The following is a 17,561-nucleotide window of genomic DNA, read 5'->3' on the forward strand; positions in this document are numbered from 1 at the left end:
TTTAGCCTGCTTTCACCCTGTTCTTCAATGGTCAGGACCCCCACAGGACCACAACAGAGCAGGTATTACTTAGGTGGTGAATCATTCTCAGCTCTGCAGTAACAATGACATGGTGGTGGTGTGTTAGTGTGTGTTGTGCTGGTATGAGTGGATCAGACACAGCAGCGCTCCTGGAGTTTTTAAATACCGTGTGCACTCACTGTCCACTCTATTAGACACACCAACACCTAGTTGGTCCACCTTGTAGATGTAAGGTCAGAGATTATTGCTCATCTAATGCTGCTGTTTGAGTTGGTCGTCTTCTAGACCTTCATCAGTGGTCACAGGACGCTGCCCATGGGATATTTTTGGTTTTTGGACTATTCTCAGTCCAGCAGTGACAGTGAGGTGTTTAAAAACTCCAACACACACTAACACACCACCACCATGTCAGTCTCATTGCAGTGCTGAGAATGATCCACCACCCAAATAATACGTGCTCTGTGGTGGTCCTGGGAGAGTCCTGACCACTTAAGAACAGCATGAAAGGGAAAAACTGATGGACTACAGTCAGTAATTGTAGAACTACAAAGTTCATGGTTCATGTACATGGTATCTAGTGCTGATAAAATGGACAGTGAGTATAGAAACAGAGAGGTGGTTTTAATGTTATGGCTGATCAGTGTATATATAAGTAACTTTATTTTAGTATCCTTATGTATTTCCTTCACTAATCAACAGTGGTCATAACAAAAATATGGGTTACAGTAATGCATCACACTGTTTGCTTCTTATTTCCTTGAACTTCCTGTTATGAATGTTCTAATCTCACGTTTTTTCATTCCAGCAAAAACCTGTTCTTCCTCTCTCTCTCTTTCTCTCTCTCCCTCTTGCTTTCTCTCTCTCTCTCATACACTGTTACGTCTGTAGGTGTGTTGCTTGTCATGACTAGCTGGAAAAGTCTCTCAGTGTTAATATTTGACTAAGGATAGTAAAGGGTATCTTAGCTCTGCTTGTGTTTTTTGGTTGTTTAGCACTAGGAATCTGACGACACGTGAATCCTGCCTGTTTAGTGTATTTCTGTCATTGATTGTTCAGGACTGAGCACAGCATTTAGGACAATGGGTGAGTCTCTTTATTTTCAGTAACAATATTTACATGTTACAAGCATGTTTCAATAGAAGCCCAAGAAATGTTTTACACATTGTATGGTTTTCTTTGTATGGATCAGTTATCTGTGTATTGATTAGGCCAAGGCTCAGGCAGCTACTACTGCTACTATGTTCTATATTCACTTATCATTTCAATACAGTAACTGCACTGTCAGAACTTTAGTTTACATACACTATATGGTCAAAAGTAATGGGACACCACTAATAATTGAATTCACTGTTGTGTTTCAGCCACAACAATTTCTCACAGTAAGAAATGCATTATATTAAGGAAATTGCAGCTATTTCCTGTTTCAGCATGCATGACTGTGTCCCTGTGCACAATGCAGGTTACATAAAGAAGAAAAGCTTGGCATAAAGAAACTCCAGTGACCTGCACAGAGCCCTGACCTCAGCCCTACTAAACAGCTTTGGAATGAACTGCAACATCAAGAGAGCCATTCCTGACCAACATCAGTGCCCCACCAAACAAATCATATTTTGACTGAATGGGCACAAATTCCCACAGACATACATCAAATTCTTGTTTTTGAAATGGGATGTCCAACAAGCTCATGGTCAGGTGTCCAAATACGTATAGCTATATATTGTACACTTGTAAAAGACAAATGTTTCATAGAAGTCTTGAGAGGGCAAATGTTCTTGTTCTGTGACTGAATAAGTGAAACTGAAAAGCCTGTCATGTTTCTCCTGATTTTCCTTCTTTTTGCATATTTGACACACTTAATGGTTTCAGATCATCATACAAAATGCAATGTAGGACAAAAACACACACCAACAAAACACTTTTTATATAATCATCATATTTTTTATGGAAAGCTGGTATGCAACACCTACAGTATATTACCCATAGGAAGATTTATTAGTTGACCCATTTAATTCATTGTGCCACCTTTAGCAACAACAGCTGCATCAAAACACCTCCAGTCTCTGACGATCTGTCTTTTACAAAGCTGTAGAGAAATTTTGACCTTCGTTAAGCTTTGATTATGAACTCCATGTTGTTACCACCACCATCTGATTGTTGTTATGACAGGTGTGGAATGCTGTGTTAGCTTTACACCAGATATAAGATGACTCATTTAACCTGTAAATCATGAAGGTTGGGAGTAATTCGAGTGTTTTTTTTTGCAAATGTAAGACAAGTACTTATGTTCTGCTTGATTAGCAGTGCCTTGCAACTCCCTATTTATAACCCAGTCACTTTCTAATTGTGAAATCACTGGCTCACCATCTAAAGTGAGGCCTGCAGTTCCTTAAATCTTGGTTCATCTTGGTTATTTTGTGACTTCTTGGAGAACTATTGAGTCAATTTCTAAGGATTTTGTTAGGCATTTTAGCCTATGGGGTAAAGCTTTGGGCTATTAAAAAGTTGTGTTACCCTGACACCACTGTTGGGCCCTTGAGCAAGACCCCTAATTCCTTCGGCTCAAAAAGTGCCATACAATGTCCGACCCTTTGTTCTTACTCCAGGTTTTGAATGAGCAGAGATACACAGAAAAAAAATCACTGTAGTGTACACATGTATATGTAAATTTGACATTCTATTGTTTGCATTTTGAGATATTTGCCTTTACTGTTACCCTTTCCAGACTGAAAGAAAAATTTCCAGAATCACAATCCATCCTTGATCCAAAATTACTAAGCCTATCATAACAAAGCAGAAGCCTGTGGAGGACCGTAATGAGGTCATATTAACAAGTTATCTGGCCACAATAACAGGAGGTACATATGAAGCCAATAAAACTCAGTTGCCATGTACTAAGTGTTCTGAATGGTGCAGTTAAACTAGTGTAATACAAAAAGTGGACATGAAGTGGAATCATGAAGATGGAAAATGTTTGTATTTTGTATATTGGAATCCAAATATTCTTCTGGAAAAATGCAGTAGAGGAGCAATATAGCAATTCAATCAAGTGTTAAACTTCACATGGATTTACATGCCACATACCACATACCTTTGGCCTGCTGGAACACGTTACCCTGTAAATTTCTGCTAAACATGCAAGGTAAACCCAAGAAAGTTGTTTTGTGTCAAACAAGCAGACTGTGTAATATAATACCACTTTATTTAATAGTGTTGAAAAAATTAGCATGCCTTTTTTACAGACTAGAAAAAAATTCTCTATTTAAACTTGTTTGATTTTAACATGTTGTGCCTTAAGAAGTAAAATCCTTAAAAAGTAAAGTTCTATTTGAAAACCACTTCCAATTGTAATATAATTATTGATATCAGTTTCAGATTTCAGTTTCAGAAGACATGACAATATTTTAAAAAAGCAGTTAATAGAGAAACTGTTGATTTGTAAATGCACTTGAGACTTTTTTCTTTTATTAATTATCTGTTTTACCACTGCGGCACAGTGGCTCGGTGGGTAGCACTGTGGCCTCACAGCAAGAAGGTCCTAGGTTCGATCCCCAGGTGGGGCGGTCTGGGTCCTTTCTGTGTGGAGTTTGCATGTTATTCCTGTGTCTGTGTGGGTTTCCTCCCACAGTCCAAAAACATGCAGTCAGGATAATTGGAGACACTGAATTAACCTATAGGTGAATGGGTTTGTGTGTGTGTGTATGTGTGTTTGCCCTGAAATGGACTGGTGCCCCGTCCAAGGTGTTACTGTGTGCCTTGAGCCCATTGAAAAGCTGGGATAGGCTCCAGCACCCCCAAGGCAACCCTAATTGGATAAGCGGTTAAGAAAGTGAGTGAGTGTTTTACCACCGCTTTATCCTCGTCAGGGTCGCATTGGGTTTGATTAAATGAGTGAAAGGCAGAAATCACCGTGGACAGGTTGCAAGTCCATCACAGGACACACACACACACACACACACAAAAAAACACATACAAATACACTTACACATAGGGCAATTTTTCAGTAGCTCCAGTTGGCCTGACTGCATGTCCTTGGCCTTTTGGGAGAAAATTGAAATAACTTTTTTTTCATCCACTCAAGCGATTTAAAAGCTTGTATAATTACACTTGACCATCATTTTTATGTAGATTTTCTCACTTTGGTTTAGAGCAGAATTTCCTGTTTTTGCACACTTTTCAAACTAAATGGTTTCAGATCCTCATAAAAATATAAGACAAAAGAAACATGAGGAAATACACACTGTTAGTAAAGAATATTAGTTGGAGAAAAACATTTATTCAGCGCATATAACTTTGAAAAAGCATTTACCCCTCTTAAAAACAGGTTGTGCCACCTGCAACCAAACACTGATAAGTGACAACCAGTCTTTCAAATCACTGTGGAGAAAATTGTGACCCACTTTTATTCAGTTGCTTTCATTTAACCACATTGGAAAGCTTTAAAGCAAGGCCTCTCTATTTAAGATCTAAGTGAATTTTATTTTTTCATTTTGTTAATGTGCTTTGCATTGTCTTGTTGCATAACACAGTTGCACTTAAGCTTCAGGTCAAGGACTGATGGTATTTTTCTTGGTATAATGTTTCTTTTTTTATATTTACTTTTGACTAATCAGTCAAGAGAAGATTATTTTCAACAGAAGTTTGTGTTCCTTTCGGTTAGCATTGGGTTTGCATTGCTTATTTTGTACTCCTACACAAATGCCATTTTGCCTAGTCAAGTCCTTTAGAAAAACTGGCTTTGCAAAGATTTGCCACTGTTGCAAGTTTTCTTCTTCAAACAATACTGGATCTTACCGTGGTTTTCTGGAGTCCCAGAGTCTTTGAAATGCCTTCCTAGATATTTTAATGACTTTGATTCCTACATCTTTTAGATTTTCTTTTAATAAGATTGTAGTGTGTTGCTTGTTGGGACCTTTAACTTTTTTTCCACATTGTTAAAAAGCTCCTATTTAAGTCATTTTTGATTAATCCGGGCTAACAGTAATGAAACCTGAATATGTGTAGTCTACCTGAAGCAGGTTAGACTAAACAACTTAATAGCTGCCTTAATAGCTGCCTAATAGCTGCAGGGTTCAAAGCCCTGTAATGGATTGGCGCTCTGTTTTGTGTATTCCTGCCTTGTACTGTTTTTCGGTGAAACCAGACCCACTGCAATGCTGACCAGGAAAAAGGCAGGAAACACCCCTGACAGGTTGCCAGTTCATCACAGGGTAAACACTACTACCTAGGGGGAAGGTATCTCCAATTAACCTGACTGCATGTCTTTGAACTGTGGGAGGAAACCGGAGCACCTGGAAGAAACCCACATAGACACAGGGAACACATGCAAACTCCACACAGAAGGGACCCAGACCACTCCACATGGGAATCAAACCCTGGACCTACTTGACAGTGCTACCCATTAAGCCACTGTGCTGCCACCAGGAAAAAGTGGTTAATAAAAATGATAGAAAATTCAATGTTAAAACAAAAGTTCTACAAAATATTTATGATCTCAATGAATTCTAAACAAAAATGTTTAAAAGCTTTACAACACATTAGGTGTCTAAGAAAAAAAAACTATAGTTTTACACTATAGATTTGCTGTTGTATAGACAATATGATTGATTTTAGATTCCCAGGTTTGGGAGTTTTAAGAGCGTACCTGGTTATAGTAAGATGGTCAGTGTTTAATGTGTCAGTAGCATAAACTTGTGTTAGTAACATAAACATTATCTGTGTAGAGGTGCTGGTGCTGTTGGACTTTGAGGGAACAATGGGGGATGAAATGACGATACGGGCCGGTGATGTGGTAAAAAATGTAAACGCGGCCAGTGAGGAGGGCTGGCTGGAAGGAGAGCTCGGAGGAAAACGAGGAATATTTCCTGCTAACTTTGTCAAGGTCAGGCTCTCTTAATTTATTTACAGTTTGCATGTCTTAGTGGTATACGTTGTATTGTATTGTATAAGTATGTGGACTCTGCTTTTAATGAGAATTATAATGTATATAGTTCTAAGATGTTGTTGGGCTATTGTTATTTGCTGAAGTATGTAGCATATAAAAATAATACAAACTGCCAATAAAAGCAAAGTACATCAGGTTTTATGGATTGGGTATCAATGACCAACTATCCACAAACAAGCCAATCATTGTGATCTGGAAAGCACAAAGCACTTCCTGTCCAAAAGTTGTAAGCTATTTTTGTTGACTTGACTGGTTCTTTCAGTTTTCAATGCTATTATATTTAATAATATTTTACAGAATGTTGTACTTTGAGCTTGTGACAGCAAATTGTGGATCATTTAACACCAGTACCCAAACTACTGTATCTAAAAGAAGTTCCCAATCTAAATCATGCTCCGGAGGCACACCCAAAGCAAAGCATGGCTTTCATTTTTCTAATTCTAGTGCTATTTTTTCTTAAAAGAGTGAAGGCAGTTAAGCCAATATTAATGGCAATGGTTTATAAATGAATTAGTAAGCAAGCACATATGTGTGATACCAGCGTGTCCACATACTTTTGGTCTGGAAATGTATTATTAAATGCTTAGATTCTTGATGAATTCTTTCTAAGTTTCAATTTTTGCCCATACAGGAGGTGCCTGTTAGCCTCACAGGAGACAACAACAGGGAACCACGGAGCCTGAGAAAATGTATGCATTACTCTTCATCTTTAGAGCAAAATAATACAGACCACAAGTAAACATACAGGTCTTTGAAGCCAAGTGCAGTATGATAAACTGTAAAACTTTCACTTAGGCCACATGCTATCTTAAGGGCCGAGTGCTAATTTCAAGTGCAAAAACAGTGCTATAAATAAAGTATTAAAACAAGTGGAAGAAGTGTGAAATGCATTTGACTGTAGCATTTAATTTGCCTATTTGACTTTTTTTCTAGCAAGCTTGTATTTATTCAGTCTGCTTGTTTGTCACACCAGCAAGGATGTCAAAGCACATGAGCAGAAAATGTGAAGTGACTTATGCCTACACTCCAGTACAAAAGGATGAGCTTGAGCTGGTGCTCGGAGAGACCATAGAGATCCTCAAAGAGGTAAGGAGCAACTTCTTATGATTTATACTGTTTTAAAAAATTGCCTAATGCTTTATTTTACTGCTGATTTATTTTGCTAGTCATCAAAATTAATTTGCCCTGCAAACTGGTAGGTAATGAGGGATGTGTTCTTCCAGTGGTGTTAAATATTACAAAAACAGGGGCTTTGTGTATTAGGAATATATGTGTACCATTTTTTTTCTTTCTAGGAATGATATACACAAAGTATAGTAAAGTCTAAAGGGACTTTGTAACGAATGGGCTAACAGGACAAGAGGGACAGACACACACACACACACACAGATGCTGTTTAACCAAGCTTAATAATAACAAAACACCAGACAGGATAATACACAAGACAAGACACAAACACACTACCTATGCTAAATTACATTTACATTTACAGCATTTAGCAGACGCTTTTATCCAAAGCGACTTACAGTAGTGTGACAGTATAATGTCTAAGCAATTGAGGGTTAAGGGCCTTGCTCAAGGGCCAAACAGTGACAACCTGGCAGCGGTGAGGCTTGAACCAGCAACCTTTTGATTACTAGTCCAGCACCTTAACCATAGGCTACAACTAGGCTACAAATGCTAATCTTAATTTAAACATACATGAACAAGGCAAAGGCTAAACATGAAACCTATGCTAAACCCTAGGCTAACACTGCTAAAGCTAAACACAGGACACAAACAAGACTAACCACTAAACAAGACTTCTTAGCAAGAGCATGGACAAAGAGCATGGACAAAGAGCTAGAGCTAAATTTGACAAATTGACAAACTGAGCAAGAAAACCAAACAAACCAAACCAAAATAACATGAGCTAGGTACCAAACCGACATGCCAAAGGCAAACCAAAACCAATCCAATGAATATTTATGCATTTTTCCTCTTTTTTTCCTTCCAATCTAGTTATGTCCTGTTCCTCGATTGTAACTTCTTTTTACTTATCAGAGGCAAAGTCTCTCAGAGAGTAAAAACAAATTGCGGCGCCCAGGTGGCACAGTGGGATATTCTGCTAGCACACCAGCACCGTGTTTCTGAACACCTCGGTTCGAAACTCTGTGTTGCCACCAGTCAGCTGAGCGCCATCTGGCGGGCATAATTGGCAGTGCCTGCAGCAGATACTAATTGGCCACCGTATCTGCCGGGTGGGGGCTGTGTGGGTGGGTGGGTCTCCATACGCTGTGTAAGGACCCTGATTGGCGGAAGAGGCGCCTGTGCAGAAAGCATGGGCGAGAAGAGGAGGGCTGTACACGACTCTTCAGACACGTGCTGTCCTTGGATGCAATCTGGTATCTCTCAGCAACGGAAGACAAAATTGAGTGCGCTAAATCTGGAGGAAAATGGGGAGAAAAATGCATTAAAAAAATAAATAAATAAATATAGAGTGCATGTATAAGAGTCGATTAAGACAGCTGCAGGTTTTTTTAAAAGCAGCTTACAATTTACATCAGTCTTAAAAACATAAAAAATTTGATTAAGGATCAAGGAGGTTTTTGATTTTGTATTTGAAATGATGTTCTATTGTTTCCACTTGTTCTATGATCTCAGTCTTCTCTGGTTTGGGGTATGTAAGTTATTCATTGACTTTTTCATTTCTCTTACAGATTGAGGATGGGTGGTGTATGGGGAAGAAAAATGGCAAAATCGGTGCTTTTCCATCGAACTTTGTTAAAGAAAATTTCGTCTCTCCTAAAGGTTTGCTTATTGCTTGAAACTTTGAAAAATTTATGTTATTGGTTCTTTTTATTATTTATTGCTTTTGATAATGCATTGTGCCTTTATAGAAGTTGCATTATGTGTTTTTATAAACCCTTTATTAATTATCTGCAGAAAGCAAGCTGAGTGAAAGCAAGAGTACAGCTAAAGTTTCTGATGGCATCGCTACTAAAGAGGTACAACACAGCAGAACCACCATGAGCAAGAGATCTTAGTCTGATACTGAATCAAGTCTGATTTATCTCTGTAAATCTTTGCAGGGAATAAAGCAACAGAGAGCAAGTATTCGCAAAAAGACAAATGGTAAGCAGATCAGGCAAAGAACCACAATAGCGTCTAGTAAACCTGTTGGGTCTGTTTTGATGACTTAATGACTAAAGCATTTAAATGTAAAATTTTGTTTTAACTTCAGCACAAGTCTATTTTAAACACTGGCAATTAGAGGGGTGTTATCTGTAAGACTACATACCAAAGCAGAGGCAAATAAGTCCACATACCACCAGCAAGGCTAAAACTATAAAACTACTACATTGTACACCGATTAGCCATAACATTAAAACCATCTCCTGGTTTCTACACACACTGTCCATTTTATCAGCTCCACTTACCATATAGAAGCACTTTGTAGTTCTACAATTACTGACTGTAGTCCATCTATTTCTCTACATACTTTTTTTAGCCTGCTGTCACCCTGTTCTTTAATGGTCAAGACCCCCACAGGACCACCACAGAGCAGGTATTATTTAGGTGGTAGATGATTCTCAGCACTGCAGTGACACTGGCATGGTGGTGGTGTGTTAGTGTGTTGTGCTGGTATGAGTGGATCAGACACAGCAGCGCTGCTGGAGTTTTTAAGTACCATGTCCACTCACCGTCCACTCTATTAGACACTCCTACGTAGTTGGTCCACTTTGTAGATGTAAAGTCAGAGACGATCACTCATCTATAGCTGCTGTTTGAGTTGGTCATCTTCTAGACCTTCATCAGTGGTCACAGGACGCTGCCCATGGGGCGCTGTTGGCTGGATATTTTTGGTTGGTGGACTATTCTCGGTCCAGCAGTGACAGTGAGGTGTTTAAAAACTCCATCAGCTGTGTCTAATCCACTCATACCAGCACAACACACACTAACACACCACCACCATGTCAGTGTCACTGCAGTGCTGAGTATGATTCACCACCCAAATAATACCTGCTCTGTAGTGGTCCTGGGAGAGTCCTGACCATTGAAGAACAGGGTGAAAGGGGACTAACAAAGCATGCAGAGAAACAGATGGACTACGGTCAGTAAAATGGACAGTGAGTGTAGAAACAAGGAGGTATATACGTATATATATACAGGTCCTTCTCAAAAAATTAGCATATTGTGATAAAGTTCATTATTTTCCATAATGTAATGATAAAAATTAAACTTTCATATATTTTAGATTCATTGCACACCAACTGAAATATTTCAGGTCTTTTATTGTTTTAATACTGATGATTTTGGCATACAGCTCATGAAAACCCAAAATTCCTATCTCAAAAAATTAGCATATCATGAAAAGGTTCTCTAAACGAGCTATTAACCTAATCATCTGAATCAACGAATTAACTCTAAACACCTGCAAAAGATTCCTGAGGCTTTTAAAAACTCCCAGCCTGGTTCATTATTCAAAACTGCAATCATGGGTAAGACTGAACGATTTCTGAACGAATAGGCTGTTCCCAGAGTGCTGTATCAAGGCACCTCAGTGGGAAGTCTGTGGGAAGGAAAAAGTGTGGCAGAAAACGCTGCACAACGAGAAGAGGTGACCGGACCCTGAGGAAGATTGTGGAGAAGGGCCGATTCCAGACCTTGGGGGACCTGCGGAAGCAGTGGACTGAGTCTGGAGTAGAAACATCCAGAGCCACCGTGCACAGGCGTGTGCAGGAAATGGGCTACAGGTGCCGCATTCCCCAGGTCAAGCCACTTTTGAACCAGAAACAGCGGCAGAAGCGCCTGACCTGGGCTACAGAGAAGCAGCACTGGACTGTTGCTCAGTGGTCCAAAGTACTGTTTTCGGATGAAAGCAAATTTTGCATGTCATTCGGAAATCAAGGTGCCAGAGTCTGGAGGAAGACTGGGGAGAAGGAAATGCCAAAATGCCTGAAGTCCAGTGTCAAGTACCCACAGTCAGTGATGGTCTGGGGTGCCATGTCAGCTGCTGGTGTTGGTCCACTGTGTTTTATCAAGGGCAGGGTCAATGCAGCTAGCTATCAGGAGATTTTGGAGCACTTCATGCTTCCATCTGCTGAAAAGCTTTATAAAGATGAAGATTTCATTTTTCAGCACGACCTGGCACCTGCTCACAGTGCCAAAACCACTGGTGAATGGTTTACTGACCATGGTATTACTGTGCTCAATTGGCCTGCCAACTCTCCTGACCTGAACCCCATAGAGAATCTGTGGGATATTGTGAAGAGAAAGTTGAGAGACACAAGACCCAACACTCTGGATGAGCTTAAGGCCGCTATCGAAGCATCCTGGGCCTCCATAACACCTCAGCAGTGCCACAGGCTGATTGCCTCCATGCCACGCCGCATTGAAGCAGTCATTTCTGCAAAAGGATTCCCGACCAAGTATTGAGTGCATAACTGAACATAATTATTTGAAGGTTGACTTTTTTTGTATTAAAAACACTTTTCTTTTATTGGTCGGATGAAATATGCTAATTTTTTTAGATAGGAATTTTGGGTTTTCATGAGCTGTATGCCAAAATCATCAGTATTAAAACAATAAAAGACCTGAAATATTTCAGTTGTTGTGCAATGAATCTAAAATATATGAAAGTTTAATTTTTATCATTACATTATGGAAAATAATGAACTTTATCACAATATGCTAATTTTTTGAGAAGGACCTGTATATACAGTGTATCACAAAAGTGAGTACACCCCTCACATTTCTGCAAATATTTCATTATATCTTTTCATGGGACAACACTATAGACATGAAACTTGGATATAACTTAGAGTAGTCAGTGTACAGCTTGTATAGCAGTGTAGATTTACTGTCTTCTGAAAATAACTCAACACACAGCCATTAATGTCTAAATAGCTGGCAACATAAGTGAGTACACCCCACAGTGAACATGTCCAAATTGTGCCCAAATGTGTCGTTGTCCCTCCCTGGTGTCATGTGTCAAGGTCCCAGGTGTAAATGGGGAGCAGGGCTGTTAAATTTGGTGTTTTGGGTACAATTCTCTCATACTGGCCACTGGATATTCAACATGGCACCTCATGGCAAAGAACTCTCTGAGGATGTGAGAAATAGAATTGTTGCTCTCCACAAAGATGGCCTGGGCTATAAGAAGATTGCTAACACCCTGAAACTGAGCTACAGCATGGTGGCCAAGGTCATACAGCGGTTTTCCAGGACAGGTTCCACTCGGAACAGGCTTCGCCAGGGTCGACCAAAGAAGTTGAGTCCACGTGTTCGGCGTCATATCCAGAGGTTGGCTTTAAAAAATAGACACATGAGTGCTGCCAGCATTGCTGCAGAGGTTGAAGACGTGGGAGGTCAGCCTGTCAGTGCTCAGACCATACGCCGCACACTGCATCAACTCGGTCTGCATGGTCGTCATCCCAGAAGGAAGCTGACGCACAAGAAAGCCCGCAAACAGTTTGCTGAAGACAAGCAGTCCAAGAACATGGATTACTGGAATGCCCTGTGGTCTGACGAGACCAAGATAAACTTGTTTGGCTCAGATGGTGTCCAGCATGTGTGGCGGCGCCCTGGTGAGAAGTACCAAGACAACTGTATCTTGCCTAAAGTCAAGCATGGTGGTGGTAGCATCATGGTCTTGGGCTGCATGAGTGTTGCTGGCACTAGGGAGCTGCAGTTCATTGAGGGAAACATGAATTCCAACATGTACTGTGACATTCTGAAACAGAGCATGATCCCCTCCCTTCGAAAACTGGGCCTCATGGCAGTTTTCCAACAGGATAACGACCCCAAACACAACCTCCAAGATGACAACTGCCTTGCTGAGGAAGCTGAAAGTAAAGGTGATGGACTAAACCCAATTGAGCACCTGTGGCGCATCCTCAAGTGGAAGGTGGAGGAGTTCAAGGTGTCTAACATCCACCAGCTCCGTGATGTCATCATGGAGGAGTGGAAGAGGATTCCAGTAGCAACCTGTGCAGCTCTGGTGAATTCCATGCCCAGGAGGGTTAAGGCAGTGCTGGATAATAATGGTGGTCGCACAAAATATTGACACTTTGGGCACAATTTGGACATGTTCACTGTGGGGTGTACTCACTTATGTTGCCAGCTATTTAGACATTAATGGCTGTGTGTTGAGTTATTTTCAGAAGACAGTAAATCTACACTGCTATACAAGTTGTACACTGACTACTCTAAGTTATATCCAAGTTTTATTTCTATAGTGTTGTCCCATGAAAAGATATAATAAAATATTTGCAGAAATGTGAGGGGTGTACTCACTTTTGTGATACACTGTATATATATATATATGTGTGTGTGTGTATATAATGTTTTCATATAGTTATGTTAATTTGGTATTACTTATAGTAAGTAAGGAAAAATCTACTTTGAATTGACCCTTTAACCTAGATAATTTACCTAACCATGTGTGATGTGTGAAAAAAAAAGCCTTTTAACAATAACTTACATTGAAATACAAAAACAATTACAATGTAAAAGTAAATATACCCCTTGTACCTGTAGGACTAGCATTGATCTGATGTAAACCTCACCATCAAAATGTGTGGATGAAAGATAAACAGTTCATTTCCTTCCTAAGAAGCAAACATATGACAAATGTTACAGTATCAATTCAAATGCACTATACATCAGTATAATTATTAGTCCTAATGATTTCTACTAAACAGGTACTAATAGAATGTTGGATCCACCACTGTATTTTAGTATTGTTGCAGACATTGTGGTTTGAAGAAAGCATTTGGTCTTCTATAAACATAAATTTATTTAGAAACATAATAGTACTGGCACAATATGTTGACTCATCAGATTAAATTACAATTTGATCCAGGTTTTGTGCTCCAAGCACCAAGTCATTTGTAGATTGATGGATTTCAAAGGTTTCTAAAATACATTGTTGCTTTATAAGCTCACAGTGACTGGCTCATAAATGTGCTAATTTTATTCTTTGGTTATTTTTGTAGCTGACTTTTTGGGGCACTCAGCCACTATCCTGTGGTGCCGGTCCCTGCCGGTCTTTGATGATGTTATTTGGCATACATACATCCCTTTTTCTCCCGAGGATTTGTGAGGAGAGCGAACTAACACACGCCCCCTCCGACACGTGAGCAGTAGCCGACTGCATTTTTTCACCTGCACGAGGCAAGTTCATATGCAAATCAGCCTTGTGCACGGAGAGCCACACTCTGATCAGCATTATTCCTCTACTCCGTGCAGACGCCATCAATCAGCCAGCAGAGGCCGTAATTACATCAGTTATGAGGTCCCTATCCGACTCTCTACCCAAACATTGTTCATTTAGCCGCCCAGCCCAGCCGGATGACAGAGCTGAGATTTGATACAATGTATTCAAAATCCCAGCTCTGGTGTGCTAGTGTGTTTTACCACTGCGCCACCTGAGCTGCGTCATTGTCATGACCTTTGACCAAAACATTACATCACATTTTCCATTTTTGACCAATGTACCTGCAATTTATGCACCCACTGTTTGGCCTTATTGTGATTGTTAGTTACCCCATGTTGTTTTAGAATGTCACACATAAAGGGTTATTAATATCAAAGATATTAATCAAAGATCAAAGATAGCTGTAATTTAATAATCATGCTAATTTAACACATATGTTTATCTATGTTTGGAACTGTACTTCACAGTTTTCTAAAAAAATTCAAGATAAACACAGGTAACAAACCTATCACAACTATAACAAAATTTGAACCCAACTATATTTTTTAAACACATTAAAATTATTACATAGGTCATTTATACTGTCTCAAGAAAGTCCTTCCCCAAAACATTCTGTATACACTGATCAGCCATAACATTAAAACCACCTCCTTGTTTCTACACTCACTGTCCATTTTATCAGCTCCACTTACCATACAAGAGCACTTTGTAGTTCTACAATTACTGACTTTAGTCCATCTGTTTCTCTGCATGCTTTGTTAGTCCCCTTTCTTCAAATGTTCTTCAATGGTCAGGACCCCCACAGAGTAGGTATTATTTGGGTGGTGGATCATTCTCAGCACTGCAATGACACTGGTGGTGTGTTAGTGTGTGTTGTGCTGGCATGAGTGGATAAGACAAAGCAATGCTGATGGAGTTTTTAAACACCTCACTGTCACTGCTGGACTGAGAATAGTCCACCAACCAAAAATATCCAGCCAACAGCGCCCTGTGGGCAGCGTCCTGTGACCACTAATGAAGGTCTAGCAGATGACCAACTCAAACAGCAGCAATAGATGAGCGATCGTCTCTGACTTTACATCTACAAGGTGGACCAACTGGGTAGGAATGTCTAAAAGAGTGGACAGTGAGTGGACACGGTATTTAAAAACTTCAGCAGCACTGCTGTGTCTGATCCACTCATACCAGCACAACACACACTAACACACCACCACCATGTCATTGTCACTGCAGTGCTGAGAATGATCCACCACCTAAATAATACCTGCTCTGTGGTGGTCCTGTGGGGGTCCTGACCATTGAAGAACAGGGTGACAGCAGGCTAAAAAAGTATGTAGAGAAACAGATGGACTACAGTCAGTAATTGTAGAACTGCAAAGTGCTCCTATATGGTAAGTGGAGCTGATAAAGTGGACAGTGTGTGTAGAAACAAGAAGGTGCTTTTGATGTTATGGCTAATCAGTGTATGTTTCGATAATTCCACTTTATACATTTAATCATAGTAATATCTTTATTACGACCACATTTGATAAGATCTACATGAAAGAATGAATCATACATGTATTTTTTCTGATCACAAAGCATGTGACAGTACTATCTTTTTATCCTTTCCTGTTTTTCAGCAACTTATGACTAACAAAACACACATTTACTGTAAGGAATTTATTTGTGCACTATAATCCTAACCAGCTCAACACACTAAACACCCGTCTTCCTGTTCTCTAACAGTAAAAGAATGTTGTCAAGTCATGTTCGACTATGTTGCCTTGGCCGAAGATGAACTGGATCTAAAGAAGGGAGACATCGTCTCAGTCATCAGCAAGGTCAAGATTTTAAGATACAAGAAATACAGATTTTAGTTAAAGACTTATATTTAGTCATAAAAACATAATTTAGTCACTAGATAAAGTAAGAATCTTTGAATGTTTCATTTGGAACATGCTGAGCACTGCAAACAAAGTCTATCAAGGGAAAGTAACAATGCATTAAAAAGTGGGTGTGATCACACGTAAAAACACACACTCGAGTAAAAGTTCTGCTCCATGCTAGACAACAACTGATTAAATGTTCTCAGTCAAAGAACAACAAGACTAAGAGTAAAACATCCATTAACAAGTTATGGCCACAAGTATATGGACACACCTCCTAATTCTTCAGTTGAGAAACTTCAGAGCAGACACATTGCTAACAGGTGTATAAGATTAATTATAAAAACCTAACCGATATGGCTGCTCAGGTGGCGCAGCGGTAAAAACACATGCTGGAACCAGAGCTGGATCTTGAATACATCGTATGGAATCTCAGCTCTGCCTGCCGTCTAAGGCTGAGCGGCCACATGAACAACGATTGGCCTGTTGTTCAGATATGGGAGGGACTAAGCCGGATGGGGTCTCTCTCTCTCTCATGACTGGTGCAATTACGACCTCTGCTGGCTGATTGATGGCATACACAGAGATGAGAAAAGAGTGCTCTCAGGGTGTGTCTCTCCGTACACAACGCTGAGCTGCACTGCACTCGTCAAAGTGTAGGTGATAAGATGCATACGGCATGCTGCCCACGTGTCGGAGGGGGCGTGGGTTAGCTTCATTCTCCTCAATCAGAGCAGGGATCGGCATTGGTGGAGAGGAAGCATGACGCAATCGGGCAACTGGACGCGCTAAAAAGGGAGAAAAAGGGGAGAAAATGTATAAAGAAAATATTAAAAAAAACAAAAAACTTACAGACCCACCAGCTGTATAGCTTTGCAGTGGGGCACAAACACAGTATCGTGCCCACCTGCCATGCCATTATGTCCAATTTCCTAAATCTTCTAAATCTTTGTCTCTCCTGTCTGCTCTCTTCTCTTTGGGCTGTGAAAGATTGATTTTGAATTGCTTTTGATACCTGTATTAGTTCCTCTTATTTTGGCCACCAGTTACTTTTGTCATTTCCCTCTTTGGTTTGTGGCTCTTTAGCCGCAGCATCTGACATACTGAGTTCATCCTTCAAAACCTGGCAGGTGTGTGTCTCTATCTGGCACAGAAACTGCCTGTTAAAGGTACTGACACAGTCACAGTTAAAGAGACTCCATGCTGTCCAGTCATCTTGCTGGCCATTATTGTCAGGCAGGTGGGCATGATACTGGTGGGCATTGACAAATTTGCTGTTGAGGACTTTACCCTGTGCAGGGTGAAGATACAGTGCTTTAAAATGGTATTTGCCCCTCAACCATTTTTTAAATGTCACGTTTAAATGTTTTATCATGTTTCATCAAGTAAAGACATTACAAGTAAACACAAAACACAGCTTTTAAATGATCATTTCATTTATGGAAGTTAAAGATTTATTCAAAACCTATATCACCCATGTGAAAAAGTTGAACCCCAAATCAGAAAAAGTTGGGACGGCATGAAAAAAGCA

General features: G+C 40.0%; 1 protein-coding gene across 4 annotated transcripts in view; it reads left to right on the forward strand.

Annotated features, from left to right (window-relative positions):
• The window catches only part of sh3d21 (SH3 domain containing 21), a 33,948-nt gene that overhangs the window by 2,270 nt on the left and 14,117 nt on the right, over positions 1-17,561 (forward strand). For 2 of the 4 annotated variants that reach the window (XM_062991384.1, XM_062991385.1), the window contains exons 1-8: positions 2,872-3,160; positions 5,742-5,899; positions 6,594-6,651; positions 6,936-7,048; positions 8,662-8,752; positions 8,888-8,949; positions 9,034-9,076; positions 15,891-15,985. In XM_062991384.1, the coding sequence (XP_062847454.1) occupies positions 3,082-3,160; positions 5,742-5,899; positions 6,594-6,651; positions 6,936-7,048; positions 8,662-8,752; positions 8,888-8,949; positions 9,034-9,076; positions 15,891-15,985 (699 nt within the window). In that variant the 5' untranslated portion in view covers positions 2,872-3,081. Of the gene's footprint in view, positions 1-1,013; positions 1,105-2,871; positions 3,161-5,741; positions 5,900-6,593; positions 6,652-6,895; positions 7,049-8,661; positions 8,753-8,887; positions 8,950-9,033; positions 9,077-15,890; positions 15,986-17,561 lie in introns of those variants that run through there. The other 2 variants (XM_062991386.1, XM_062991387.1) reach the window with 2 other exon arrangements.

Source organism: Trichomycterus rosablanca, chromosome 3 (genome assembly GCF_030014385.1).
Source record: "Trichomycterus rosablanca isolate fTriRos1 chromosome 3, fTriRos1.hap1, whole genome shotgun sequence".
In the NCBI taxonomy this organism is placed as follows: Eukaryota; Metazoa; Chordata; class Actinopteri; order Siluriformes; family Trichomycteridae; genus Trichomycterus; species Trichomycterus rosablanca.